We start from the raw sequence: 27409 nt of genomic DNA on the forward strand, positions 1-27409 counted from the left end.
TCCTGTCCCTGGGTGCCGAGGGAGGACAGCTTGACTGTCTACTCGTCTTGTTCTCAGCTGTCCTGTGCTCACAGCTCTTTGAGCTGCAGGATGGTCACTCTCATCTGTTGCCGGAGAAAGTATCCAGCCCCTGCTGAGAGCAGATGAGCCCAGGTCCCAAGTGCACGTCTCCAACCTTCTCTCCCTTCCTCAGGGCACCAGAGCGACGTCTCCACACTCCCCTTCTAGCCAAGCACACACAGGGCTCTTTTCAGCTGCCCACATACAGCTTCCCAACACCATCTCCATACGCCCAGCATCTCTGAAGACTCTTCACCCCTCCCTCACACAGCACAGAGATGGTGGTAGGAGGCAGCGGTGCCCTTCTGGAGGGCAGCCCCAAGCCTGCCACGACACCACAGGGAAATGGTGCAAGGACTGTTAGGACTGCAGATGGGCTCTCCTTCTGGGACAGTCAGCTCCACTCCCCTCCCCACCCACTGCATGTCCTGGAGCTGCACCGGTCACAAGGGGGCTGCGGACACCTCACTCCCAAGCAGAGACCTCCGTGGCACAACTCTCCGGGCAGGTGTCTGAGCTGCAGCTGAAAACCCACCACCCCCAGGGAGCCCGAGAGAAGAACAAGGGCAGCACGGAGAGGAGGGGAAACAAGGAGTAACACCACAATCCTGCTGCCACGGGAGGCAAGGAGAGAGGGGCAGATGGGCACTCGGGAAAGCCTTCACATCCTCAGCTGGGCATGCTACCCCAAAGACAGTGACATTGCAGGACAAGCGCTCTCAGCCCCTTTGTCGGGCAGCACAAAACGGGCCCGTGGCAGGAGGGAGGCCCCTCTCCTCTGCTGCAGGTCTGCCTGCAGAGCAGGTGGCTCATGCCCTGGACTCCACAGCTGTGAGGGCAGAGGCTCTGCTGGGTGGGAGAGGAGACATGGCGGGCTGGCTCGGAGCAAGCTGTCTGCCTTGCAGGGACTGATTAAGATGTACTCAAATCCATCCTCCCATGACGACTCTGTTTGCAGTTCCCTCTTATTCCCTACCCGTCTCTGATGCCCGGAGCTGTCTCTGCTGAGAGCTCTTGCTCTCTCTCCCAATGTCTTTTCCTTGATGGTGCTCACAGACCCCATCCCACCCTCTGCACACTCACTTCTGCCCTACAGAAACCTGCCAGGACAGGGCACTGGGCAGCGGTAGCTCTGTGCTCACAGGTCCCAAGGAGCAGGTCAGAAAAACCCTCATGAAGCAATAAAGGTGCTGCTGGTGCTGCCTGCAGGCTGAGGTGGGATCAAAAGGGTTTGCTGAAGTTTCTCACAGACATAGCGATCTCCGAGAGTGAAGGTTTGGGAGTCCTAGTTCCTTGACAAACCAGAAGAACGTTTCCTTTTTCACTCCATGCCAAAATTAGGATCTGAGTTTTCTAGTTTTATTGGGACTAACTAGCTTTTACTAGAAGGAAAGCTCCTTCCCTTTCAATCAGCCTTTCTTTCACCTGCCTCTGAAAAGACCTTTTGGACATGTCCTCTGCATGAGCTAGAGCTCTTAGCACCCGGGACCCCCATAGGGCCCTCTCGATGGGAGAAGGATGGGAGACTTCTGTCCTGCCAGGAGTCACTCAATGCATCAGAATCTTCCAGTCATGGGATGGGGTGGGTGCAGAAGACCCCTCCAGGAACCTCGGCAGTGTTGCCCTGCAGCCAGAGACTTACCATGCAAAGGGCTGTGCAGATTTCCCCCACAAGGAGCACTCAGCCGTCCTCCCACTCCACACTGCCTCTCGCTTCTCTCCCTCTCGCCTCATCTCCCGTCAGCAGCAGCAGGCAGTGCCCGGAGCCCCGCTGCTCTTGGCAGAGGAGCTGCTCCTGCCCACAGCTGTCTCTGGGCCGTGCTGCCCGGTTGCCAGCAGCTCCCTCGGTCCCCGCAGCCTGGCCCCGCTCAGGAGCAGAGGCCCAGCTGAAGGCCTGATGTTCTCTCTCCCCTGGGCTCCCTCCTCCTGGGAAATGTTCACTGAGGTAGGCAAAAATAATGACCTCTTGTCCCTCTCTAAACCACGCAGAGAGACTGATTTCAGCGTTGCCACTTGTTTCATCAGAAGACAGTCATCTATGAGAGATGGAAACGTCCCGCCCTGGAAGACCCCATTCCCATCCCTTAACTAGACAGGACACCTAGAAAAAGGGCCAGAGGAGAGCTTGTTTACCCATGGTTCAGGTTTGGCTTCACATGAGTCCATCTGGGCATTGCAGGGCACTTTAGAAGCCCCTGGGGTGGGGTGGGATTCAGCTCTCTCCCACCAGCTCCCCCAAAACACCGGAGGTGGGATGCCCCTTGCCCAAGCTGAAGTGGGCACAACAGAGGTGTCTGCATGCGAGCTCCTTGCCTACGCTCCCACTGTAACCAAGAGAGATGGAGGGTGGCAGTCAGTTGGTCGCACACCAACACCTGGTAACAGCTGAAGAGGCAGAGGAGGTCCAAGGCACGTGCCAGTGTCTGCTGGCTCGGATGGAGTAACTGAGAGAGCCATGTCTGGGGCTCAGGTAGGCAATTTCCTTGGCCATCGGGAATGACACCAGATGCCTAATGCTGCTGCAGCCCCACTCATCATGAAGCTGAGGAGCAAGCAGATCCCTACGCTGTAAAGAGTTGATGGAAGTCAGTGCAGACACTTGATTTAATGATGTAAAAATGGGCTGGCAGGGCCCTGTCAGATGCGAGGGATTTTTAGCAGAATCACATGTTTCTAGCAGATAGCGCATGGGACCTACAGGAAAGCCTTATGCTTTTGGACTGGTTGCTGGGCAAGTGCCCCAGGGCACCTCAGGTTCCCTACCTCTGCCCAAACAACTGAATCCCACCTCTGCCTTTAGGCAAAGGCCATCCCGCCTACATTCCAGCAGGCTGCATTAATGGCATGTACATCACACCAAGGTCTCGACGCACGTCCCTGCCCTTTTACAGCCTTCCAGAACTCCTTCCCCTGAATCTCTTCTCACTCCCCAGATGACAGGAACAGGGACTATGCTGATGGTGTCCCCAGGGTGCATGGATCACAGGCTCTCAAAGGCCCAGGTGCTGGCCAAGGCAGAGGCAGGCATGCCTCTCTGGCCTTTGCCACCAGCCAGGGCAGGTGCCAGCCTTTTATCCCTGGCCTTCCTCCTCTGCTAAGGAGGAGGCGGAGAGCTGGACAAGGGCCTGGAGGGGCTGGCTGAAGTCCCAGCTGGGCCACCTCCTGTTGGAGGCTGCCTGTTGGTGCTGGAGGGGCTGTGGTTGATTTGGGGGGCCTGGATTTGGAAGGCAGAGAAAGGGGATGGTGCTGGTGGGATACAGGAGGTGTTTGAGGAGTGCGCACTGCTGGGTGTCTCTCCCGCACGGAGGAGCTGCCAAGCCCACGGCAGCTTGCTGCCTGAGTGGCTGTGGCAGGCAGGAGGGAGGTGGTTTTGGGAAGGCTGCATGAGTGCAGGGAGGGGAGGCAGAAGTGGTAGGGGGGTGTGTGGGGGTGCAGGAAAAGGGTTGCTTTCAGTGGGAAGGGGTGTGTGACTGACCAACAACCCCTACAATGGGAGAAGGCTCAGAGGGCCAGGTGCCCCAGGAAGCTCAGCAACAGTGTAGGATGCGGCTCATTAATCCTTGCTGTCGCACAGAGGACTGACTTTATCTCCACACAAAGGGGGCCAGAGGGTGACCTTTGTGTTAGATAAACAGCCATATCTCTTAGTTGGGCCTGGTGTGAATGTTTCTCCAGTTGTTCAAAGGAATGGGAAGGTCTCCCTGAGATTAGCCAGACCAGCATGGGGGAAGTGTGTATGTGGCTCAGCCCAACACAGAGCATAAAACCTCAACAGCTAACTAAGGAATTCTGGAGAGAGCAACGGGCTTGAGCTGGCATCAACCCACGTGATTCCTTCCTGGCGACTGGGGATGCCCAGCATCATGACGGTGAGCACATTTGAGACCGGTAATGGCAATCACATTGGTATCGTGACTGAACTGTGTATTGCAATTGCTAGAGTTTGTGAAGTGTAGACACTGGAGTTGTGATTCCAGTATATTGCTGAATCATTCTGCTAAACCAAAAATCCCATGTAACATCCAAGTCCCTCAGAATAAACTTTGATCTTAAACATTGCCCTCTCCCTACGCGTGGAATAGCTAAAGGAACCTGGTCGGAGAGTACTGCACCCTGACACTGCCCCTGTCTCCCGGTTCCAGAGAAGTGATGTGTTAACCTCAGACAAATTCTTTTCACAACATCTCCATGTACAGTCACTGCTCCTGGATCCCGCCAGCCTATGGCAGGTTGTGAACATCTGGGATGGTCAGTCCGGTGTTAAGTACTGACAGATCTCATCTTCCTCCATCATCCGAGCCAGGATCTTCAATGTGGCTGAGCTGCCTGGAGTGGATTTATTTGCAAGGGACATAAAACATCGACATGCTGAAGCTTTTCTCCTCTTTCAGACATCTACGCTTTGGCCCCCAAAACCTTCATTTCCTCAAATTCCTTCATTTCCATACTCAGCCTTCTTGCTCCTGAGAGCTGGAAAACCAGCAGCACACGCCTCCATCTGATGGATGATGGAAGAGAGGAGTTCAAGGCCACAAAAATACCTGCTACTCACCCTGGACACTGCCCATCTGGAGCTGTTGGCCACATCATACAGTGACCCTGCTACTTCTTTAACCAACCCAGACACTCTGCAGCAGAGCTGGGGAGAGACTTTCAGGAGCCACTGGAAACTGCACATCATCTGCAGTACCTGCCAAGATGCTCCTCTGGAAAGAGACTGAGCATTTGTCCACGGGGGATCACAAGACAGTCCTGCTGTGCAGCATCCTGGGAGATGCCCAGGGAGCAGCTCCGTATCTCATCTCCTTTGCTCTCCCTTGTTGGAAGGGGACAATCCGCACTGGCCTCCCCTGCCTGGGAATGATCCTCCATAATTCCCCTTCCTTGGGCAGAAACGCACTAGACCTTTGCAAAGTGACTCCCGAGTGAGAGAAGTTGCACCAGGACAAAGGCAAAGTCCTGCAGCTGGGCAGGAAGAAGCCCCTGCAGACGGTGCAGGCTGGGGACTGGCTGGCTGGGGAGCAGCTCTGCTGCAAAGGACCTGGCGTCTCCATGCACACCAACTGAACGTGAGCCAGCAGTGTGCCCTGGCAGCAATGAAAGGCAACAGCCTGGATAAAACCCTGAGTAACCTGGCCTGGCCTTGTGACCTGGACTCAGCCCTGGAGTGCCCACACTGTCCCTGGTCATGTTCCTGCGCTTTCTCCAAAGGATGCCCTCCTTTCTGAAGGCTATATCGTTGACCATCTTTAGAGTAGCTGCAACCTTACAGCCGCTTTCTGGAACACTGATCTGGAAACCCTCTTGTCCCCCCAAACACCTCTGTCTTTCTGCTTCGTCCTGCTAGTGTTGTTGCTAATTCCACAGACACACCAGACATGGAGATGCAGGGTTTACATCCTGGCAGATGAGTGTCATTTCTGGTGTGGGATCGCCACACGCAGGTCTGAGGTTGCTCGGTGGGGATGTGCTATGACGTGAGCTACGTGCTCCTGGTAGCTCCTGGAAACAAGACTGTCGAGGCAGCCAGGGCAGGAAAAACCGCTCTTGGCTGAGATGACCAGAAGGTTCCTACTGCCTTTGGGCAGGCACAGGCCCTGGGCCTGAGGCAACAAGCACCTTAGAGTGGCCCTGCCCATCTGTGCTGCGAGCCTCCCCCTGCTCCCTCCTCAGAGCCTGAGACACAGCAAGCAGCAAGGGCTAGAAGGGGACAACGGTGTCATACACTAAGGGCCACAAAGGCTTCCCTAATCCAGCTGCTGGGACGCAGCGTCAGGAGCCCTGGAGTCCACGCAGCCCCGTGACCTCACACAACCTAGCAAGCAAGCAGCTGCCCCACTGCCCCCCAACACACCATCCAACCCCTAGGCCTCATCACCCTGCAGGGAACTCCAGCATCCAGGCACTCCTGTAACACCCCAGAGGGCAGGGAAGCCAGGCAGAGGGACCCCCCACTCCGCCCTGCATCACCCACTGACCTCTGTGTCCCCGGGCACCAGGGCCTCCAGGCTTCCTGTACTTCATCACACAATCTCCCTCAGAAGGCCCAGGCACCTGGACCCTCACCCAAGGGCCCACTACTGGGGGGGGCCAGGCTTGGCCATGTGTGGGGCTTCTCTTGTAAGGCCTCTCTCCACGTAGACATGGGCAGCCACCAGGGCCAGCAGCACTAGGCTGGGAGTGGGGACAAGATGGAGCTGAGTCACAGGGGGCAACGCTGGGCCACACAGCCTGCCCTGCGATCCTTGTGGTGGCAGCGCAAGGAGTGAAGGTGAGCAGCAGGGCCCAGGTGTGCTGGGCCTGTGAGGCTGGAGGCAACCCAAAACCCCTGACTCAGTCTGCAGCTGCTGGAAAGCAGCTCTGTGGAGAAGGACCTGGGAGTGCTGGGGGACAACGGGTGGACCATGAGGCAGCAATGCGGCCTTGTGGCCAGGAGGGCCCAGGGGATCCTGGGCTGCATTAGGAAGCGTGTGGCCAGCAGGTGGAGGGAGGTGATTCTGCCCCTCTCCTCAGCCCTGGCGAGGCCACATCTGGAGCACTGTGTCCACTTCTGGGCTCCCCACTACCAGAGAGACAGGGAGCTCCTGGAGCGAGTCCACCAGAGGGCTACGAAGATGATGAAGGGACTGGCACAGCTCTCCTACGACAAAAGGCTGAGGCAGCTAGAACTCTTCAGCCTGGAGAAGAGAAGACTGAGGGGGACTTGTCAACGTGTAGAAGTATCTGAAGGGAGGATGTCAAGAGGACGAGGCCCGACTTCTCCGTGGTGCCCAGTGAGAAGATGAGAGGCAACGGGCACAAACTGAAACACAGGAAGCTCTGTCTCAACAGGAGGAAAAACGGCTTTATTGTGATGGAGACTGAGCACTGGAACAAATTGCCCACAGAGGCTGTGGACTCTCCACCCTTAGAGCTATTCAGAGGCTGCCAGGACATGATTCTGGGCAAAATGCGCTAGGTGACCCTTCTTGAGCAGGGGGGTTGCACTAGAGGATCTCCAGAGGTCCCTTCCCACCTCAACCACACTGTGATTCTGTGACTGTGTGGCGTGGGGGACAGGGCAAAGGCAGCATGGGGACCGAGGCAGTCACGGCAGCCCTGCCCTCCCTGGAGACCCCACTGCCCTGAGGAGGACCCAAGTGACAAGGAAGAGCCCAAGCACCAGCTGGACACAGAGCGCCTGAGAAGATGCTGGCCTGAGCAGCTGGGAGCCAAGAGCCAAGGGGCTGACGAGCTGGCAAGACCTGCACTGGGCAGAGGCACCACCAGCTGTGTGCACACTGGCCCGAGTGCCAAGCTCCAAGGCTGCTGCTTCATGCCTCAAACTCCAACGAGCAGTAGCTCACAAGCAGCGTTCCTCGGGGGGCCCTCCTGGCTCTGACACTGCTCAATACCTTCCTAAGCCACCTGGGCATGGGCATGGACTGCGCCCTCAGCAAGTCTGAGCAGAGCTAGCTCTGCTGAAGGAGGAGCCACCACTAGCAAGACCTCCGCAGGCTGTGCCGCCCAGAACTGCTTGAGCCTTATCAACAACCAATGGAAAGGTCTGTCCCTGGCACGGCCGCATCGCAAGCAGCAGCAGCAGCAGCACAGGCTGTGGCCGGATGGTCAGGGGCAGAGGCGGGTAGATGTCTTCCAAGGCCAGCAAGGTCACCTGGCTGATGTCTTTAGCCCTGCTGCATGGCAACCCCCTCCTGGGAAACCCCCCCAAACTGCCCTCTGAGGTCATCATGGGCAGCCTCCCCTCCCACCCGCCCTCCACCGCTGCCTCCCTCCTCCTGCCTCCCCTCCCTCCTGCCTTCCCTCCCTCCCGCCCTCTCTCCACCGCTGCTAACCTCCCTCCTGCCTTCCCTCCTCCTTCCAGGAGGGCAGGCAAGAGTGTAAAAACTCCTGGAAATTAGCAAAAGCGGAAACATTTGCAAATCTGAGACCCTGCCATGTCTCTTAAGAAAGCTCTGCAGAAAGTGTCTATGGGTCTCCTGGGTGCTGGGCAGGGCGCTGTGGTGGTTCGGCTGCAGCCCCTCCATGCCCACCCCGCTGCCCAGCACAGCACGACAGCCCTGGCCCTGCAGCCCCTCCGCAGCTCCTGCTGCCCCAGCGACAGAGCCGCCTGCCCCGAGCTGGTGGCCCAGGAACCTGATGCTCCTTCTCCTTTTCCAAGAGCTGAGCTCTCCTAAGGGATGCGGGACCCACAGTCTCACCCTGTCTGTACTTGTCCGAGCCTGACTGTGTGCCCCTGAGCGCCCTTGGTGTCAGTGCCAAAAGAGACCCTGCAAAGGGAAACTCCCCTCATTGCACTAGGGGCATCCGAGGGAGCTCAGACTAGCGGGCTCTGAGGTTCCCCCATCTCTGCGGAGGAAGGGAGACACCTGGCTTCCTGCTTCACCACGGTCTCTGGCTCAGATTCAAATGAGATTCCTGAGAAGTGGCACAAATCAAATTTTTTTTCTTTTAATGAGAATGTATCAGAAAAGTAAGAAAAGAAGAAAAGAACAACAGAGAGCCCTGATGCCAAACGCCCTGTGAATGATGAGTGGGTGCACATGGGATGGTTATTGGTGCCCACATTGTACCCATTGAATCACTTTCCTCAGGGCATCCTTGAGCTCCTTGTTCCTCAGGCTGTAGATGAGGGGGTTCACTGTTGGAGGCACCACCGCATACAGAACAGCCACCACCAGATCCAGGGATGGGGAGGAGAGGGAGGGAGGCTTCAGGTAGGCACACATGCCAGTGCTGACAAAGAGGGAGACCACGGCCAGGTGAGGGAGGCACATGGAGAAGGCTTTGTGTCGGCCCTGCTCCGAGGGGATCCTCAGCACAGCTCTGAAGATCTGCAAGTAGGACAGCACAATGAACATGAAACACCCCAAGATTAAACAGGTTGTAATCACAACCACCCCAACTTCCTGGAGGTAGGAGTGTGAGCAGGAGAGCTTGAGGATGTGGGGGATCTCACAGAAGAAGTGCCCCACAGCATTGCCTTGGCAGAGAGGTATGGAAAAGGTGCTGGCAGTGTGCAGGAGAGCATTGAGAAAGCTGCTGCCCCAGGCTCCTGCTGCCATTTGGACACAAGCTCTGCTGCTCAGGAGGGTCCCGTAGTGCAGGGGTCTGCAGATGGCAACGTAGCGGTCATAGGCCATGACAGTGAGAAGAGAAAATTCTCCTCCAAACAAGAAAGCAATCAGGAAGACCTGGGCAGTGCATCCCGAGTAGGAGATGGTCGTGGTGTTTGTGAGGGAATTGGCCATGGATGTGGGGACAGTGGTGGAGATGGAGCCTACGTCGAGGAGGGAGAGATTAAAGAGGAAGAAGTACATGGGGGTGTGGAGAAGGTGGTCACAGGCTATGGTGGTGATGATGAGGCCGTTGGCCAGGAGGGCAGCCAGGTAGATGCCCACCCACGAAGAGCGCAAAGGGCAAGAGCTGCAGCTGCCAGGTGTCTGCGAATGCCAGGAGGAGAAATTCAGAGAGGGAGCTGCTGTTGGACATCATGCTCTCTCCGTGTTTGGGGGACTGTCCAAAGAGGAAGAGACATGAAGAAATTAGGAGAGACTTTTCAAAAAAACCCCAAATGTTCCAATTCATCATCCAAGCCCTTGTACTGCTTCTCTCTTTACGGAGAGCATCTGGGCGCATCACCCTTGACTGAGGTCTACTGCACACTGGCGGAGTGTGCTATGAGGAGCACGGGCCTCTGCCCATGGGCTCCAGGGCAGTCTGTCCATCCTGCTGTAGGGCAGTGGGGACATGGGAGTGGGGCTGACTAGCTCTGACAGTCACAAGGTCTGTCAGGTGAAAGCCACTGGGCAGGTGGAAGGAATATTTCAGCATCTTCACCACCAGTTCTGAAGAATGAGGGTTGAGGAGCAGAGCTTTAGGGATTTCTTCCTAATGTTTATTGTCTGTGAGATGCCCCTGTGCCCCCTGGGCAGTCTTCCTCAAAAGGCAGAAAGTCTCAGCGTTTCTGCTGGGACTCCTGAGAAAGACCAATTCCCTGTCCCCTCATGCAGAGGGAGGACAGCTTGTCTCTCTATTAGTCTTGGTCCCTCCTGTCCTGTGCTCACAGCCCTTTGAGCTGCAGGATGGTCACTCTCATCTGTTGCCGGAGAAAGTATCCAGCCCCTGCTGAGAGCAGACGAGCCCAGGTCCCAAGTGCACATCTCCAACCTTCTCTCCCTTCCTCAGGGCACCAGAGCGACGTCTCCACGCTCTCCCTTCTAGCCAAGCACACACAGGGCTCTTTTCAGCTGCCCACATACAGCTTCCCAACACCATCTCCATACGCCCAGCATCTCTGAAGACTCTTCACCCCTCCCTCACACAGCACAGAGATGGTGGTAGGAGGCAGCGGTGCCCTTCTGGAGGGCAGCCCCAAGCCTGCCACGACACCACAGGGAAATGGTGCAAGGACTGTTAGGACTGCAGATGGGCTCTCCTTCTGGGACAGTCAGCTCCACTCCCCTCCCCACCCACTGCATGTCCTGGAGCTGCACCGGTCACAAGGGGGCTGCGGACACCTCACTCCCAAGCAGAGACCTCCGTGGCACAACTCTCCGGGCAGGTGTCTGAGCTGCAGCTGAAAACCCACCACCCCCAGGGAGCCCGAGAGAAGAACAAGGGCAGCACGGAGAGGAGGGGAAACAAGGAGTAACACCACAATCCTGCTGCCACGGGAGGCAAGGAGAGAGGGGTAGATGGGTACTCGGGAAAGCCTTCACCTCCCCAGCTGGGCATGCTACCCCAAAGACAGTGACATTGCAGGACAAGCGCTCTCAGCCCCTTTGTCGGGCAGCACAAAACGGGCCCGTGGCAGGAGAGATGCCCCTCTCCTCTGCTGCAGGTCTGCCTGCAGAGCAGGTGGCTCATGCCCTGGACTCCACAGCTGTGAGGGCAGAGGCTCTGCTCGGTGGGAGAGGAGACATGGCGGGCTGGCTCGGAGCAAGCTGTCTGCCTTGCAGGGACTGATTAAGATGTACTCAAATCCATCCTCCCATGACGACTCTGTTTGCAGTTCCCTCTTATTCCCTACCCGTCTCTGATGCCCGGAGCTGTCTCTGCTGAGAGCTCTTGCTCTCTCTCCCAATGTCTTTTCCTTGATGGTGCTCACAGACCCCATCCCACCCTCTGCACACTCACTTCTGCCCTACAGAAACCTGCCAGGACAGGGCACTGGGCAGCGGTAGCTCTGTGCTCACAGGTCCCAAGGAGCAGGTCAGAAAAACCCTCATGAGGCAATAAAGGTGCTGCTGGTGCTGCCTGCAGGCTGAGGTGGGATCAAAAGGGTTTGCTGAAGTTTCTCACAGACATAGCGATCTCCGAGAGTGAAGGTTTGGGAGTCCTAGTTCCTTGACAAACCAGAAGAACGTTTCCTTTTTCACTCCATGCCAAAATTAGGATCTGAGTTTTCTAGTTTTATTGGGACTAACTAGCTTTTACTAGAAGGAAAGCTCCTTCCCTTTCAATCAGCCTTTCTTTCACCTGCCTCTGAAAAGACCTTTTGGACATGTCCTCTGCATGAGCTAGAGCTCTTAGCACCCGGGACCCCCATAGGGCCCTCTCGATGGGAGAAGGATGGGAGACTTCTGTCCTGCCAGGAGTCACTCAATGCATCAGAATCTTCCAGGCATGGGATGGGGTGGGTGCAGAAGACCCCTCCAGGAACCTCGGCAGCATTGCCCTGCAGCCAGAGACTTAGCATGCAAAGGGCTGTGCAGATTTCCCCCACAAGGAGCACTCAGCCGTCCTCCCACTCCACACTGCCTCTCACTTCTCTCCCTCTTGCCTCATCTCCCGTCAGCAGCAGCAGGCAGTGCCCGGAGCCCCGCTGCTCTTGGCAGAGGAGCTGCTCCTGCCCACAGCTGTCTTGGGGCCGTGCTGCCCAGTTGCCAGCAGCTCCCTCGGTCCCCGCAGCCTGGCCCCGCTCAGGAGCAGAGGCCCAGCTGAAGGCCTGACTTTCTCTCTCCCTCTCTCCTGGGAAATGTTCACTGAGGTAGGCAAAAACAATGACCTCTTGTCCCTCTCTAAACCACGCAGAGACACTGATTTCAGTGTTGCCACTTGTTTCATCAGAAGACAGTCATCTATGAGAGATGGAAACGTCCCGCCCTGGAAGACCCCATTCCCATCCCTTAACTAGACAGGACACCTAGAAAAAGGGCCAGAGGAGAGCTCATTTACCCATGGTTCAGGTTTGGCTTCACATGAGTCCATCTGGGCATTGCAGGGCACTTTAGAAGCCCCTGGGATGGGGTGGGATTCAGCTCTCTCCCACCAACTCCCCCAAAACACCAGAGGTGGGATGCCCCTTGCCCAAGCTGAAGTGGGCACAACAGAGGTGTCTGCATGCGAGCTCCTTGCCTACGCTCCCACTGTAACCAAGAGAGATGGAGGGTGGCAGTCAGTTGGTCGCACACCAACACCTGGTAACAGCTGAAGAGGCAGAGGAGGTCCAAGGCACGTGCCGGTGTCTGCTGGCTCGGATGGAGTAACTGAGAGAGCCATGTCTGGGGCTCAGGTAGGCAATTTCCTTGGCCATCGGGAATGACACCAGATGCCTAATGCTGCTGCAGCCCCACTCATCATGAAGCTGAGGAGCAAGCAGATCCCTACGCTGTAAAGAGTTGATGGAATTCAGTGCAGACACTTGATTTAATGATGTAAAAGTGGGCTGGCAGGGCCCTGTCAGATGCGTGGGATTTTTAGCAGAATCACATGTTTCTAGCAGATAGCGCATGGGACCTACAGGAAAGCCTTATGCTTTTGGACTGGTTGCTGGGCAAGTGCCCCAGAGCACCTCAGGTTCCCTACCTCTGCCCAAACAACTGAATCCCACCTCTGCCTTTAGGCAAAGGCCATCCCGCCTACATTCCAGCAGGCTGCATTAATGGCATGTACATCACACCAAGGTCTCGACGCACGTCCCTGCCCTTTTACAGCCTTCCAGAACGCCTTCCCCTGAATCTCTTCTCACTCCCCAGATGACAGGAACAGGGACTATGCTGATGATGTCCCCAGGGTGCATGGATCACAGGCTCTCAAAGGCCCAGGTGCTGGCCAAGGCAGAGGCAGGCATGCCTCTCTGGCCTTTGCCACCAGCCAGGGCAGGTGCCAGCCTTTTATCCCTGGCCTTCCTCCTCTGCTAAGGAGGAGGCGGAGAGCCGGACAAGGGCCTGGAGGGGCTGGCTGAAGTCCCAGCTGGGCCACCTCCTGTTGGAGGCTGCCTGTTGGTGCTGGAGGGGCTGTGGTTGATTTGGGGGGCCTGGATTTGGAAGGCAGAGAAAGGGGATGGTGCTGGTGGGATACAGGAGGTGTTTGAGGAGTGCGCACTGCTGGGTGTCTCTCCCACACGGAGGAGCTGCCAAGCCCACGGCAGCTTGCTGCCTGAGTGGCTGTGGCAGGCAGGAGGGAGGTGGTTTTGGGAAGGCTGCATGAGTGCAGGAAGGGGAGGCAGAAGTGGTAGGGGGGTGTGTGGGGGTGCAGGAAAAGGGTTGCTTTCAGTGGGAAGGGGTGTGTGACTGACCAACAACCCCTACAATGGGAGAAGGCTCAGAGGGCCAGGTGCCCCAGGAAGCTCAGCAACAGTGTAGGATGAGGCTCGTTAATCCTTGCTGTCGCACAGAGGACTGACTTTATCTCCACACAAAGGGGGCCAGAGGGTGACCTTTGTGTTAGATAAACAGCCATATCCGTTAGTTGGGCCTGGTGTGAATGTTTCTCCAGTTGTTCAAAGGAATGGGAAGGTCTCCCTGAGATTAGCCAGACCAGCATGGGGGAAGTGTGTATGTGGCTCAGCCCAACACAGAGCATAACACCTCAACAACTAACTAAGGAATTCTGGAGAGAGCAACGGGCTTGAGCTGGCATCAACCCACGTGATTCCTTCCTGGCGACTGGGGATGCCCAGCATCATGACGGTGAGCACATTTGAGACCGGTATTGGCAATCACATTGGTATCGTGACTGAACTGTGTATTGCAATTGCTAGAGTTTGTGAAGTGTAGACACTGGAGTTGTGATTCCAGTATATTGCTGAATCATTCTGCTAAACCAAAAATCCCATGTAACATCCAAGTCCCTCAGAATAAACTTTGATCTTAAACATTGCCCTCTCCCTACGCGTGGAATAGCTAAAGGAACCTGGTCGGAGAGTACTGCACCCTGGCACTGCCCCTGTCTCCCGGTTCCAGAGAAGTGGTGTGTTAACCTCAGACAAATTCTTTTCACAACATCTCCATGTACAGTCACTGCTCCTGGATCCCGCCAGCCTATGGCAGGTTGTGAACATCTGGGATGGTCAGTCCGGTGTTAAGTACTGACAGATCTCATCTTCCTCCATCATCCGAGCCAGGATCTTCAATGTGGCTGAGCTGCCTGGAGTGGATTTATTTGCAAGGGACATAAAACATCGACATGCTGAAGCTTTTCTCCTCTTTCAGACATCTACGCTTTGGCCCCCAAAACCTTCATTTCCTCAAATTCCTTCATTTCCATACTCAGCCTTCTTGCTCCTGAGAGCTGGAAAACCAGCAGCACACGCCTCCATCTGATGGATGATGGAAGAGAGGAGTTCAAGGCCACAAAAATACCTGCTACTCACCCTGGACACTGCCCATCTGGAGCTGTTGGCCACATCATACAGTGACCCTGCTACTTCTTTAACCAACCCAGACACTCTGCAGCAGAGCTGGGGAGAGACTTTCAGGAGCCACTGGAAACTGCACATCATCTGCAGTACCTGCCAAGATGCTCCTCTGGAAAGAGACTGAGCATTTGTCCACGGGGGATCACAAGACAGTCCTGCTGTGCAGCATCCTGGGAGATGCCCAGGGAGCAGCTCCGTATCTCATCTCCTTTGCTCTCCCTTGTTGGAAGGGGACAATCCGCACTGGCCTCCCCTGCCTGGGAATGATCCTCCATAATTCCCCTTCCTTGGGCAGAAACGCACTAGACCTTTGCAAAGTGACTCCCGAGTGAGAGAAGTTGCACCAGGACAAAGGCAAAGTCCTGCAGCTGGGCAGGAAGGACCCCCTGCAGAGGGTTCAGGCTGGGGACTGGCTGGCTGGGGAGCAGCTCTGCTGCAAAGGACCTGGCGTCTCCATGCACACCAACTGAACGTGAGCCAGCAGTGTGCCCTGGCAGCAATGAAAGGCAACAGCCTGGATAAAACCCTGAGTAACCTGGCCTGGCCTTGTGACCTGGTCTCAGCCCTGGAGTGCCCACACTGTCCCTGGTCATGTTCCTGTGCTTTCTCCAAAGGATGCCCTCCTTTCTGAAGGCTATATCGTTGACCATCTTTAGAGTAGCTGCAACCTTACAGCCGCTTTCTGGAACACTGATCTGGAAACCCTCTTGTCCCCCCAAACACCTCTGTCTTTCTGCTTCGTCCTGCTAGTGTTGTTGCTAATTCCACAGACACACCAGACATGGAGATGCAGGGTTTACATCCTGGCAGATGAGTGTCATTTCTGGTGTGGGATCGCCACACGCAGGTCTGAGGTTGCTCGGTGGGGATGTGCTATGACGTGAGCTACGTGCTCCTGGTAGCTCCTGGAAACAAGACTGTCGAGGCAGCCAGGGCAGGAAAAACCGCTCTTGGCTGAGATGACCAGAAGGTTCCTACTGCCTTTGGGCAGGCACAGGCCCTGGGCCTGAGGCAACAAGCACCTTAGAGTGGCCCTGCCCATCTGTGCTGCGAGCCTCCCCCTGCTCCCTCCTCAGAGCCTGAGACACAGCAAGCAGCAAGGGCTAGAAGGGGACAACGGTGTCATACACTAAGGGCCACAAAGGCTTCCCTAATCCAGCTGCTGGGACGCAGCGTCAGGAGCCCTGGAGTCCACGCAGCCCCGTGACCTCACACAACCTAGCAAGCAAGCAGCTGCCCCACTGCCCCCCAACACACCATCCAACCCCTAGGCCTCATCACCCTGCAGGGAACTCCAGCATCCAGGCACTCCTGTAACACCCCAGAGGGCAGGGAAGCCAGGCAGAGGGACCCCCCACTCCGCCCTGCATCACCCACTGACCTCTGTGTCCCCGGGCACCAGGGCCTCCAGGCTTCCTGTACTTCATCACACAATCTCCCTCAGAAGGCCCAGGCACCTGGACCCTCACCCAAGGGCCCACTACTGGGGGGGGCCAGGCTTGGCCATGTGTGGGGCTTCTCTTGTAAGGCCTCTCTCCACGTAGACATGGGCAGCCACCAGGGCCAGCAGCACTAGGCTGGGAGTGGGGACAAGATGGAGCTGAGTCACAGGGGGCAACGCTGGGCCACACAGCCTGCCCTGCGATCCTTGTGGTGGCAGCGCAAGGAGTGAAGGTGAGCAGCAGGGCCCAGGTGTGCTGGGCCTGTGAGGCTGGAGGCAACCCAAAACCCCTGACTCAGTCTGCAGCTGCTGGAAAGCAGCTCTGTGGAGAAGGACCTGGGAGTGCTGGGGGACAACGGGTGGACCATGAGGCAGCAATGCGGCCTTGTGGCCAGGAGGGCCCAGGGGATCCTGGGCTGCATTAGGAAGCGTGTGGCCAGCAGGTGGAGGGAGGTGATTCTGCCCCTCTCCTCAGCCCTGGCGAGGCCACATCTGGAGCACTGTGTCCACTTCTGGGCTCCCCACTACCAGAGAGACAGGGAGCTCCTGGAGCGAGTCCACCAGAGGGCTACAAAGATCATGAAGGGACTGGCACAGCTCTCCTACGACAAAAGGCTGAGGCAGCTAGAACTCTTCAGCCTGGAGAAGAGAAGACTGAGGGGGACTTGTCAACGTGTAGAAGTATCTGAAGGGAGGATGTCAAGAGGACGAGGCCCGACTTCTCCGTGGTGCCCAGTGAGAAGATGAGAGGCAACGGGCACAAACTGAAACACAGGAAGCTCTGTCTCAACAGGAGGAAAAACGGCTTTATTGTGATGGAGACTGAGCACTGGAACAAATTGCCCACAGAGGCTGTGGACTCTCCACCCTTAGAGCTATTCAGAGGCTGCCAGGACATGATTCTGGGCAAAATGCGCTAGGTGACCCTTCTTGAGCAGGGGGGTTGCACTAGAGGATCTCCAGAGGTCCCTTCCCACCTCAACCACACTGTGATTCTGTGACTGTGTGGCGTGGGGGACAGGGCAAAGGCAGCATGGGGACCGAGGCAGTCACGGCAGCCCTGCCCTCCCTGGAGACCCCACTGCCCTGAGGAGGACCCAAGTGACAAGGAAGAGCCCAAGCACCAGCTGGACACAGAGCGCCTGAGAAGATGCTGGCCTGAGCAGCTGGGAGCCAAGAGCCAAGGGGCTGACGAGCTGGCAAGACCTGCACTGGGCAGAGGCACCACCAGCTGTGTGCACACTGGCCCGAGTGACAAGCTCCAAGGCTGCTGCTTCATGCCTCAAACTCCAACGAGCAGTAGCTCACAAGCAGCGTTCCTCGGGGGGCCCTCCTGGCTCTGACACTGCTCAATACCTTCCTAAGCCACCTGGGCATGGGCATGGACTGCGCCCTCAGCAAGTCTGAGCAGAGCTAGCTCTGCTGAAGGAGGAGCCACCACTAGCAAGACCTCCGCAGGCTGTGCCGCCCAGAACTGCTTGAGCCTTATCAACAACCAATGGAAAGGTCTGTCCCTGGCACGGCCGCATCGCAAGCAGCAGCAGCAGCAGCACAGGCTGTGGCCGGATGGTCAGGGGCAGAGGCGGGTGGATGTCTTCCAAGGCCAGCAAGGTCACCTGGCTGATGTCTTTAGCCCTGCTGCATGGCAACCCCCTCCTGGGAAACCCCCCCAAACTGCCCTCTGAGGTCATCATGGGCAGCCTCCCCTCCCACCCGCCCTCCACCGCTGCCTCCCTCCTCCTGCCTCCCCTCCCTCCTGCCTTCCCTCCCTCCCGCCCTCTCTCCACCGCTGCTAACCTCCCTCCTGCCTTCCCTCCTCCTTCCAGGAGGGCAGGCAAGAGTGTAAAAACTCCTGGAAATTAGCAAAAGCGGAAACATTTGCAAATCTGAGACCCTGCCATGTCTCTTAAGAAAGCTCTGCAGAAAGTGTCTATGGGTCTCCTGGGTGCTGGGCAGGGCGCTGTGGTGGTTCGGCTGCAGCCCCTCCATGCCCACCCCGCTGCCCAGCACAGCACGACAGCCCTGGCCCTGCAGCCCCTCCGCAGCTCCTGCTGCCCCAGCGACAGAGCCGCCTGCCCCGAGCTGGTGGCCCAGGAACCTGATGCTCCTTCTCCTTTTCCAAGAGCTGAGCTCTCCTAAGGGATGCGGGACCCACAGTCTCACCCTGTCTGTACTTGTCCGAGCCTGACTGTGTGCCCCTGAGCGCCCTTGGTGTCAGTGCCAAAAGAGACCCTGCAAAGGGAAACTCCCCTCATTGCACTAGGGGCATCCGAGGGAGCTCAGACTAGCGGGCTCTGAGGTTCCCCCATCTCTGCGGAGGAAGGGAGACACCTGGCTTCCTGCTTCACCACGGTCTCTGGCTCAGATTCAAATGAGATTCCTGAGAAGTGGCACAAATCAAATTTTTTTTCTTTTAATGAGAATGTATCAGAAAAGTAAGAAAAGAAGAAAAGAACAACAGAGAGCCCTGATGCCAAACGCCCTGTGAATGATGAGTGGGTGCACATGGGATGGTTATTGGTGCCCACATTGTACCCATTGAATCACTTTCCTCAGGGCATCCTTGAGCTCCTTGTTCCTCAGGCTGTAGATGAGGGGGTTCACTGCTGGAGGCACCACCGCATACAGAACAGCCACCACCAGATCCAGGGATGGGGAGGAGAGGGAGGGAGGCTTCAGGTAGGCACACATGCCAGTGCTGACAAAGAGGGAGACCACGGCCAGGTGAGGGAGGCACATGGAGAAGGCTTTGTGTCGGCCCTGCTCCGAGGGGATCCTCAGCACAGCTCTGAAGATCTGCAAGTAGGACAGCACAATGAACATGAAACACCCCAAGATTAAACAGGTTGTAATCACAACCACCCCAACTTCCTGGAGGTAGGAGTGTGAGCAGGAGAGCTTGAGGATGTGGGGGATCTCACAGAAGAAGTGCCCCACAGCATTGCCTTGGCAGAGAGGTATGGAAAAGGTGCTGGCAGTGTGCAGGAGAGCATTGAGAAAGCTGCTGCCCCAGGCTCCTGCTGCCATTTGGACACAAGCTCTGCTGCTCAGGAGGGTCCCGTAGTGCAGGGGTCTGCAGATGGCAACGTAGCGGTCATAGGCCATGACAGTGAGAAGAGAAAATTCTCCTCCAAACAAGAAAGCAATCAGGAAGACCTGGGCAGTGCATCCCGAGTAGGAGATGGTCGTGGTGTTTGTGAGGGAATTGGCCATGGATGTGGGGACAGTGGTGGAGATGGAGCCTACGTCGAGGAGGGAGAGATTAAAGAGGAAGAAGTACATGGGGGTGTGGAGAAGGTGGTCACAGGCTATGGTGGTGATGATGAGGCCGTTGGCCAGGAGGGCAGCCAGGTAGATGCCCACCCACGAAGAGCGCAAAGGGCAAGAGCTGCAGCTGCCAGGTGTCTGCGAATGCCAGGAGGAGAAATTCAGAGAGGGAGCTGCTGTTGGACATCATGCTCTCTCCGTGTTTGGGGGACTGTCCAAAGAGGAAGAGACATGAAGAAATTAGGAGAGACTTTTCAAAAAAACCCCAAATGTTCCAATTCATCATCCAAGCCCTTGTACTGCTTCTCTCTTTACGGAGAGCATCTGGGCGCATCACCCTTGACTGAGGTCTACTGCACACTGGCGGAGTGTGCTATGAGGAGCACGGGCCTCTGCCCATGGGCTCCAGGGCAGTCTGTCCATCCTGCTGTAGGGCAGTGGGGACATGGGAGTGGGGCTGACTAGCTCTGACAGTCACAAGGTCTGTCAGGTGAAAGCCACTGGGCAGGTGGAAGGAATATTTCAGCATCTTCACCACCAGTTCTGAAGAATGAGGGTTGAGGAGCAGAGCTTTAGGGATTTCTTCCTAATGTTTATTGTCTGTGAGATGGCCCTGTGCCCCCTGGGCAGTCTTCCTCAAAAGGCAGAAATTCTCAGCGTTTCTGCTGGGACTCCTGAGAAAGACCAATTCCCTGTCCCCTCATGCAGAGGGAGGACAGCTTGTCTCTCTATTAGTCTTGGTCCCTCCTGTCCTGTGCTCACAGCCCTTTGAGCTGCAGGATGGTCACTCTCATCTGTTGCCGGAGAAAGTATCCAGCCCCTGCTGAGAGCAGACGAGCCCAGGTCCCAAGTGCACGTCTCCAACCTTCTCTCCCTTCCTCAGGGCACCAGAGCGACGTCTCCACGCTCTCCCTTCTAGCCAAGCACACACAGGGCTCTTTTCAGCTGCCCACATACAGCTTCCCAACACCATCTCCATACGCCCAGCATCTCTGAAGACTCTTCACCCCTCCCTCACACAGCACAGAGATGGTGGTAGGAGGCAGCGGTGCCCTTCTGGAGGGCAGCCCCAAGCCTGCCACGACACCACAGGGAAATGGTGCAAGGACTGTTAGGACTGCAGATGGGCTCTCCTTCTGGGACAGTCAGCTCCACTCCCCTCCCCACCCACTGCATGTCCTGGAGCTGCACCGGTCACAAGGGGGCTGCGGACACCTCACTCCCAAGCAGAGACCTCCGTGGCACAACTCTCCGGGCAGGTGTCTGAGCTGCAGCTGAAAACCCACCACCCCCAGGGAGCCCGAGAGAAGAACAAGGGCAGCACGGAGAGGAGGGGAAACAAGGAGTAACACCACAATCCTGCTGCCACGGGAGGCAAGGAGAGAGGGGTAGATGGGTACTCGGGAAAGCCTTCACCTCCCCAGCTGGGCATGCTACCCCAAAGACAGTGACATTGCAGGACAAGCGCTCTCAGCCCCTTTGTCGGGCAGCACAAAACGGGCCCGTGGCAGGAGGGAGGCCCCTCTCCTCTGCTGCAGGTCTGCCTGCAGAGCAGGTGGCTCATGCCCTGGACTCCACAGCTGTGAGGGCAGAGGCTCTGCTCGGTGGGAGAGGAGACATGGCGGGCTGGCTCGGAGCAAGCTGTCTGCCTTGCAGGGACTGATTAAGATGTACTCAAATCCATCCTCCCATGACGACTCTGTTTGCAGTTCCCTCTTATTCCCTACCCGTCTCTGATGCCCGGAGCTGTCTCTGCTGAGAGCTCTTGCTCTCTCTCCCAATGTCTTTTCCTTGATGGTGCTCACAGACCCCATCCCACCCTCTGCACACTCACTTCTGCCCTACAGAAACCTGCCAGGACAGGGCACTGGGCAGCGGTAGCTCTGTGCTCACAGGTCCCAAGGAGCAGGTCAGAAAAACCCTCATGAGGCAATAAAGGTGCTGCTGGTGCTGCCTGCAGGCTGAGGTGGGATCAAAAGGGTTTGCTGAAGTTTCTCACAGACATAGCGATCTCCGAGAGTGAAGGTTTGGGAGTCCTAGTTCCTTGACAAACCAGAAGAACGTTTCCTTTTTCACTCCATGCCAAAATTAGGATCTGAGTTTTCTAGTTTTATTGGGACTAACTAGCTTTTACTAGAAGGAAAGCTCCTTCCCTTTCAATCAGCCTTTCTTTCACCTGCCTCTGAAAAGACCTTTTGGACATGTCCTCTGCATGAGCTAGAGCTCTTAGCACCCGGGACCCCCATAGGGCCCTCTCGATGGGAGAAGGATGGGAGACTTCTGTCCTGCCAGGAGTCACTCAATGCATCAGAATCTTCCAGTATTGGCAGCGATGAAAGGCAACAGCATCCTGGGCTGCCTGAACACAGTAGCGCAGCCAGGAGATCCAGGGAAGTGATTGTCCCCCTCCACTCAGCTCTCATTCGACCCTAGCTAGAAGACTGCATTCAGATTTGGGCCGTGCCCCCGCCCCCCAATAAAAGAAAGCATTAGCAAAGGGTGAGGAGTTCAGCTGAGGACCACCAAGGTGGTCAGGCTCTGAGGCCCAGGCCCTGTGGAGGAGAGGCTGAGGGAAATGCGTTTTTTTCAGCCTGAAGAAGAGACGGCTTTGGGAGGACCTAACAGCAGCCTTCCAGTAACCACAGGGAGGTTGTCAAGGAGACAAAGTCAGGCTCCCACACAGTGGTGCATGGTGGGAAGGCAAGAGCCAGTGGGCCTAGGAGAGAGGAACTTTTTCAGCAGGAGGTCACTCAAGCATTGGATCAGGTGGTGCAGTGAGGTAGTGCCATCTCCATCCTTGGAGGCCTTCAAGACCAGGCTGGATAAAACCCTGAGTAAGCTGGCCTGACCTTGTGACCTGGACTCACCCCTGGAGTGCCCAGACCCTCCCTGGTCATGTTGCTGTGCTTTCTCCAAAGTATGCCCTCATTTCTGAAGGGTATAACATTTACCATCTTTAAGTGGGGGACAGGGCAAAGGCAGCATGGGGACCGAGGCAGTCACGGCAGCCCTGCTCTCCCTGGAGACCCCACTGCCCTGAGGAGGACCCAAGTGACAAGGAAGAGCCCAAGCACCAGCCGGACAAAGAGCGCCTGAGAAGATGCTGGCCTGAGCAGCTGGGAGCCAAGAGCCAAGGGGCTGACGAGCTGGCAAGACCTGCACTGGGCAGAGGCACCACCAGCTGTGTGCACACTGGCCAGAGTGACAAGCTCCAAGGCTGCGACACGACATGCAAGAGCCTGGTAGAGGAGGAGGTGGGTAACGCCACAGCAGCTTGCCCGGGTGACCAAGTGAGCTGGCTCTCTGGGCTCACCAGTGCTCCTGCGCGGGTGTGCCGGGAGGGTTCAGGCTTGGGGTGGGGGCTAAGCCACAGGGGTTCTCTCTCCCAGGCTGTACGACAACCCCCTCCTGGGAAACACCCAAACCCCCCTACTGAGGTCATCATGGGCAGCACCTTGCCTCTAGGGCAGTTGGCTCTTGTGACGTCATAAACAGCTGCCCTACATAAAAGCCCCGCCGGCCCAGATGGGCAGCTCTGCAAACAGGAAGGCTTGCAGGAGCCAGCGGGCGCTTTGGCAAGAGGCCTTTGGGTAGTTGCAGCACTGCGACCTTTTCCCTCTTGCTGGAGACTGGGCTGGACTAGGCAAGATGCCAACCGAGCTGGGCAGGTGGGTGCAACAGGGCCCAAAGAGCAGGGAGGGGAAAGGCAAGGAGCCCTGTGTGCCGCCCAGCTTCCTTGGCACGGACAGGCAGCCCCAGAGCACCGGGGATGCATGCAGCACTGCCCTCCAGCCTGGCGAGCCAGGCAGCCCAGCAGAGCCTTGTGGTGGGCAAGACCCTGCCCTTTCTCCTTGGGAGAGCCCAGGGGCACCAGGCTGCTGCCTGTGTGTCAGGCCAAACATCTTCAACTGCCTTAGTGCCCCCAGGGTGGTGGGCTCCAGCGCAGAGCTTCCTAAACACCCCTGGGCCCTGCGCTTCTCCGCTCTGCTGACCTGAGGAACCTGGTAGCAAGGTAGCCCCTAAATGCATCACCACAAGATCAAAGCCCAAGCTGTAGGCTCGGATAACAACAGCGGTCCCTCTCTTGTAGACGAAGCATCGCCTGGCAGAATGGCAGCAGGTTCCTGAGGGGCCTTTTCCTGCTGGCCCCAATCTTTGCTGGTGAGTAGTGCTGACCAAACACCTTGCGGGGCAGCCCAGGCCTACTGGATGCCAGCTGTCAGCGGGAGGGAGAGGCAGTAGATCCCACCTTCCAGCTTCACATCTCTGTGAGAGTGAAGGCCAGAGATGGTCTGCACAGGTGGCCTGCGGCCTGCCTCCCGCCTTCCCTGGGCTCAGGCAGTGTTAGGGAGTGGAGCGCATAGGATCGTTTTGGCGAGAGGTCCCTCCCTGCTTCAGAGCTTTGGGCTTTGAATGTCTGTGCAGAACCTTGCGTGGCCGGTTGCATTTTGTCTTGGCTCAGGACCACATGCCTTCACTAGCCTGTGGCTCTGTGGCCGTTGGGTGTAGCTATTGTCCAAGCTCCGGGGCCTAGGGGGTGCCCCAGGGGTTGGAGCCACAGCCTCTCTCTGCACTGGCTCCAGCTCCAGCTGTCCCAGCCAAGCACTTGCCCCCAACGGGTGGGAGGCCACAATGTGCCTACAGGGAACACGGGAAAGCCTCCTAATACAACTGTCTCTTGACGTGGTGACTTCCAGCTGGGCTTTACTGCTGGGGCTTGCTGCTCAGCGAGAGCAAGGGGCAGAAGGAAGCGCTGCAGGTACGTGCCTCTTGCTGGGGGAAGGCAAAGTGCGGCCGAGGCCCTAGCTCTGAGCTCCTGCCTCCCCTGCCAAAGGTGGGAAGCTGCTCCACAGTGCCAGGGCTCATCCTCACAGAGACGTGGGAGGGGGTGGGGACGCTGGTGCCTGTCCATACGCTGCCATAGCTGCTGAATGAGCTTTGACACAGAGATGTCCCTGAGGGAGCTCTGCAGGCTGGCAGGCTGAAGAAAGGAGAAGTGGGGCAGCAGGTGGCTTTGCTCTTCCCAGAGACAGTGGCTGCAGAAAGGCCTGCAGCCCTCTGCCTTGCTCCAGACTGATGGAGAGCAGCAGCAGCTGCTGCCTGCTGCTCCCAGGGAAGTCTCCTCTGCGAAGCCCCCACAGCGCTCCTTGTGCTTGCTCTCACGGAGGGCCTTTGTGTTCCAGGAGAAGGCAGGGGAGCTGCTGGAAGCAGAGCTCACGACTCTCGGGTAAGAGCGCTTCCTTACCATGGGCCCCATCTTACCATGGGCAAAACATGCAGGGCTCCAGTCTTTCCCACCTGCTAAACGTGGAGGTGAAGGGGGAGCCTTTGTGAAGGCGAGGGAGGAACGAGGAGGGGGGCAAGGACATGGCACCCTGCAGGAATCCTGCCTGCGTTTGGAGCCTGCCTGCAGGGGCTGGGTGGCCCTTGGACAACACATGCTTTCCCTTTGTCTTCAGCAGCTCGCTGGCCTTGCTGAGGGAGAAAATCCGTGAGCGGGAGCTTCTGGAAGAGCAGGTGGCTCGCCTGCAGGCAGAGATGGGTGCCGCAAAGGAGGCCCTCCTGCACTCCGTGGAAGAAGTCTTGGAGGAGAGCAAGATGGCCGAGGAGAAGAGAGGGGTAAAGAGGCTGGGAGTGGAGGAGAGACCTTGCTGTCCTTTGGAGGCTCCCTCCTGCCGCTTCCTCCTGGCTCTTCTCAGAGCCAGCTCTGTCCTCTTGCTGCCCAGTGTGGCACTTTTTCCCACAAGTCTTGCCCGTGGGGGACTGACCCCGAGTCTCCCCTTTGCTCTGGGCAAGCACTCAGCACTCACGCACGAGTGCCCGCTGAGGCGTTTGTGTCATTCTCCACGTTCACTCCCGTCTCTCCCTTCTTTCCCAATGTTTTTCCCAGCACCTTCTTGACTTGACCTGGGCAGCAGTGGAGAAGACAGCAGCAAACTACCTTGAGATGGTGGACTGGGCTCTGAAAACCACAGGTATGCCTAGGGAGAGTCTCCTGGCACTCGGCTGCTCTATGGCCCCCCCAGAAAGTCTGCCCAGCTGCGCTTGCAACCTTGAGAAATACCTGCTAACTCGCTGCTTCTCCTGGCCTCTTTCCATGTGTCTTTCAGGGGCCACAATCGACACAGAGAGAACATCCAGCACCTATGGTGGGCGAGGCGGTGGGGCTCGCTGGCTTGGCCTATGGTTCTTCTCGGTTGCCAACCCTCCCGACACCATTCTGCAGGTAATAGCAGAGACAGCATGACTTCTGAGGCCCTTCCTTGCTTTCCAGTTGGGGCAGCAAGTCCCAAACGCCTCCCGTCACAGCAGCAGTATCGCTCAACCTTACCACGCTCCTTGTCTTCCTGACGATCCCCCGTGCTTCCCGACAGCGCTGCCCTCCCAGCTGGAGGGGAACGGAGCTGAACCCAGCGGCAGCAACCTGCCCACAACCCTTGGTCGCCGTTTGCTGAGCACCTTTGTCCTCCTGGCAGCTGCGTTTGCCCACCTCCACTCCAGTGGTTGCTTTCCAGAGAGAGGGGAAGCTGTGGGGGGACCTGCCAAGCCACTGAGGCAAGGACAGAGCCTCCTGCAGGCCCCCGAGCCTGACGGGATCTGCCCAGTGGGAGGAAGTGTGGCAGCTGGACTGGGCCTCGTCTCTCCCGCACAGCCTTCAAAGGCTCATGGGGTGACATGCGCTAGGCAGAGCCGCCCTGTCTCTGAACGCCGTGCAAAATCAGAGCAGGATTCTGGAGAGGCAGTTGAGCCTAGATGTTTCGTAAGGAAGACTTGCGTATTCTGAAAACAAGTGTGAAAGTGCCCCCTCCTGTCCCTTCCAGCCACTTGTGCACCTTTCCAGGCAGAATGGCAGGCGAGAGACAAAGGCAGGCCTGTGCTTCTTGCAAAGCCGCCCGTCCTGTGGGCTCCTGGAGCGCCTTGCCATTGGAGGGGTCTGCTTTCTGCTTGCAGCCGCACACTTCGCCTGGACAGTGCTGGGCTTTCCAAGGAGCTGAGGGCCAAGTGGTCATCCGGCTGCCTGAGCACATCTGGCCAAGGGCTGTCACCGTGGAGCACATCTCCAAGGCAGTCTCTCCTTCTGGGCAAGTCAGCAGCGCCCCCAAAGCTTTTGCTGTCTCTGTAAGTCTCTCTGCCTTGCACCTCCGGGGCAGGGGGCGGGGAGGCAATCTGGCCATGGCCAAAAGCTGCAAGGGAGACTCGTTGCTCCTGGCAGCTTGGTGGCTGGTGGCTGCAGAGCAGCGCGTCCCTGCCTGGGGTCTGTGGGGGCTCACGGTGCCGTTGTGCCACTCCGGCTTGTTGTGTGCTTCCTGGCCCAAGGGTCTGGGAGCGCTTGCTCAACACAGCCTGACCCACAGCCACACTCACCTCCTCCAGACCGCTGCGAGAGGAGCGGGGCAGGAGGCAGGCATCCCCGATTGGGACGCCGCGGGCGCTTTTCCTTAGGCTCTGCTGGAGCCTGACCTGCCCCCACTGTCTGTTGCCTTGGAGGGCGTGGGTGAGGAAGCAGCAGCAGAAACTCCCCTGGGGCTCTTCCTATTTGACGTGGACAAAGAGGCTGTTCAGACCTTCCGCCTGGAGGTACTGGCAGTGCGTGTGGGCGCGATGGGAGGGACGAACGGAGCTTTGCCTGCCAGCCCTTGGGCGACAGAGGGCGGAGGATGACCCCAAGCATCCTGCGCCTCGTGGCTCTGGCGTGGGAACCATGGCTGCCGCCTCTGCCAGGGCTGCCGCCTCGGGTTCCCCAGCAGGGCTAGCGCTGGCCAAGGAAGCCACCTTGCTGGGCTGCTGCTCTTTGCAGCCGAGTGAGGATGGCTCCCCCCGTCTCCTTTGCAGAAGCAGCTTCCCAGACCCTTCCAGTATATCAAGTTCCAGGTGCAGAGCAACTGGGGCAACCCCGAGTACACCTGTATTTACCGAGTGCAGGTTCACGGGGTGCTGGCAAGGCACAACTCCCACCTGAGCCAGGAGACAAGAGAGCTTCTCTGAGCGGCAATAAA

At 57.4% G+C, this 27409-nt stretch overlaps 2 protein-coding genes across 2 annotated transcripts; both read right to left on the bottom strand.

Moving 5' to 3' along the window:
• Window positions 1-68: 68 nt before the first annotated feature.
• Window positions 69-9689, bottom strand: LOC138065221 (olfactory receptor 14C36-like). Its single transcript, XM_068929436.1, has 3 exons — window positions 9681-9689; window positions 8646-9503; window positions 69-104 (listed from the first exon to the last, which is right to left on the bottom strand). Exons 1-3 carry the CDS (start codon window positions 9687-9689, stop codon window positions 69-71), a joined length of 903 nt encoding a protein of 300 aa, XP_068785537.1.
• A 7080-nt stretch (window positions 9690-16769) lies between these two features.
• On the bottom strand, window positions 16770-19736 carry LOC138065222 (olfactory receptor 14C36-like). The gene is made up of 3 exons (XM_068929437.1): window positions 19728-19736; window positions 18693-19550; window positions 16770-16784 (listed from the first exon to the last, which is right to left on the bottom strand). Exons 1-3 carry the CDS (start codon window positions 19734-19736, stop codon window positions 16770-16772), a joined length of 882 nt encoding a protein of 293 aa, XP_068785538.1.
• Between the last annotated feature and the right edge of the window lie 7673 nt (window positions 19737-27409).

This window comes from Struthio camelus, unplaced genomic scaffold (genome assembly GCF_040807025.1).
Source record: "Struthio camelus isolate bStrCam1 unplaced genomic scaffold, bStrCam1.hap1 HAP1_SCAFFOLD_48, whole genome shotgun sequence".
NCBI lineage: Eukaryota > Metazoa > Chordata > Aves > Struthioniformes > Struthionidae > Struthio > Struthio camelus.

Excerpts from the sequence above, each read along its gene's own strand:
- LOC138065221 (XM_068929436.1), bottom strand. Across the intron at positions 105-8,645 it reads TCAAGGATGCCCTGAGGAAA|ATGAGAGTGACCATCCTGCA; the intron begins GTGATTCAATGG and ends CTCCGGCAACAG.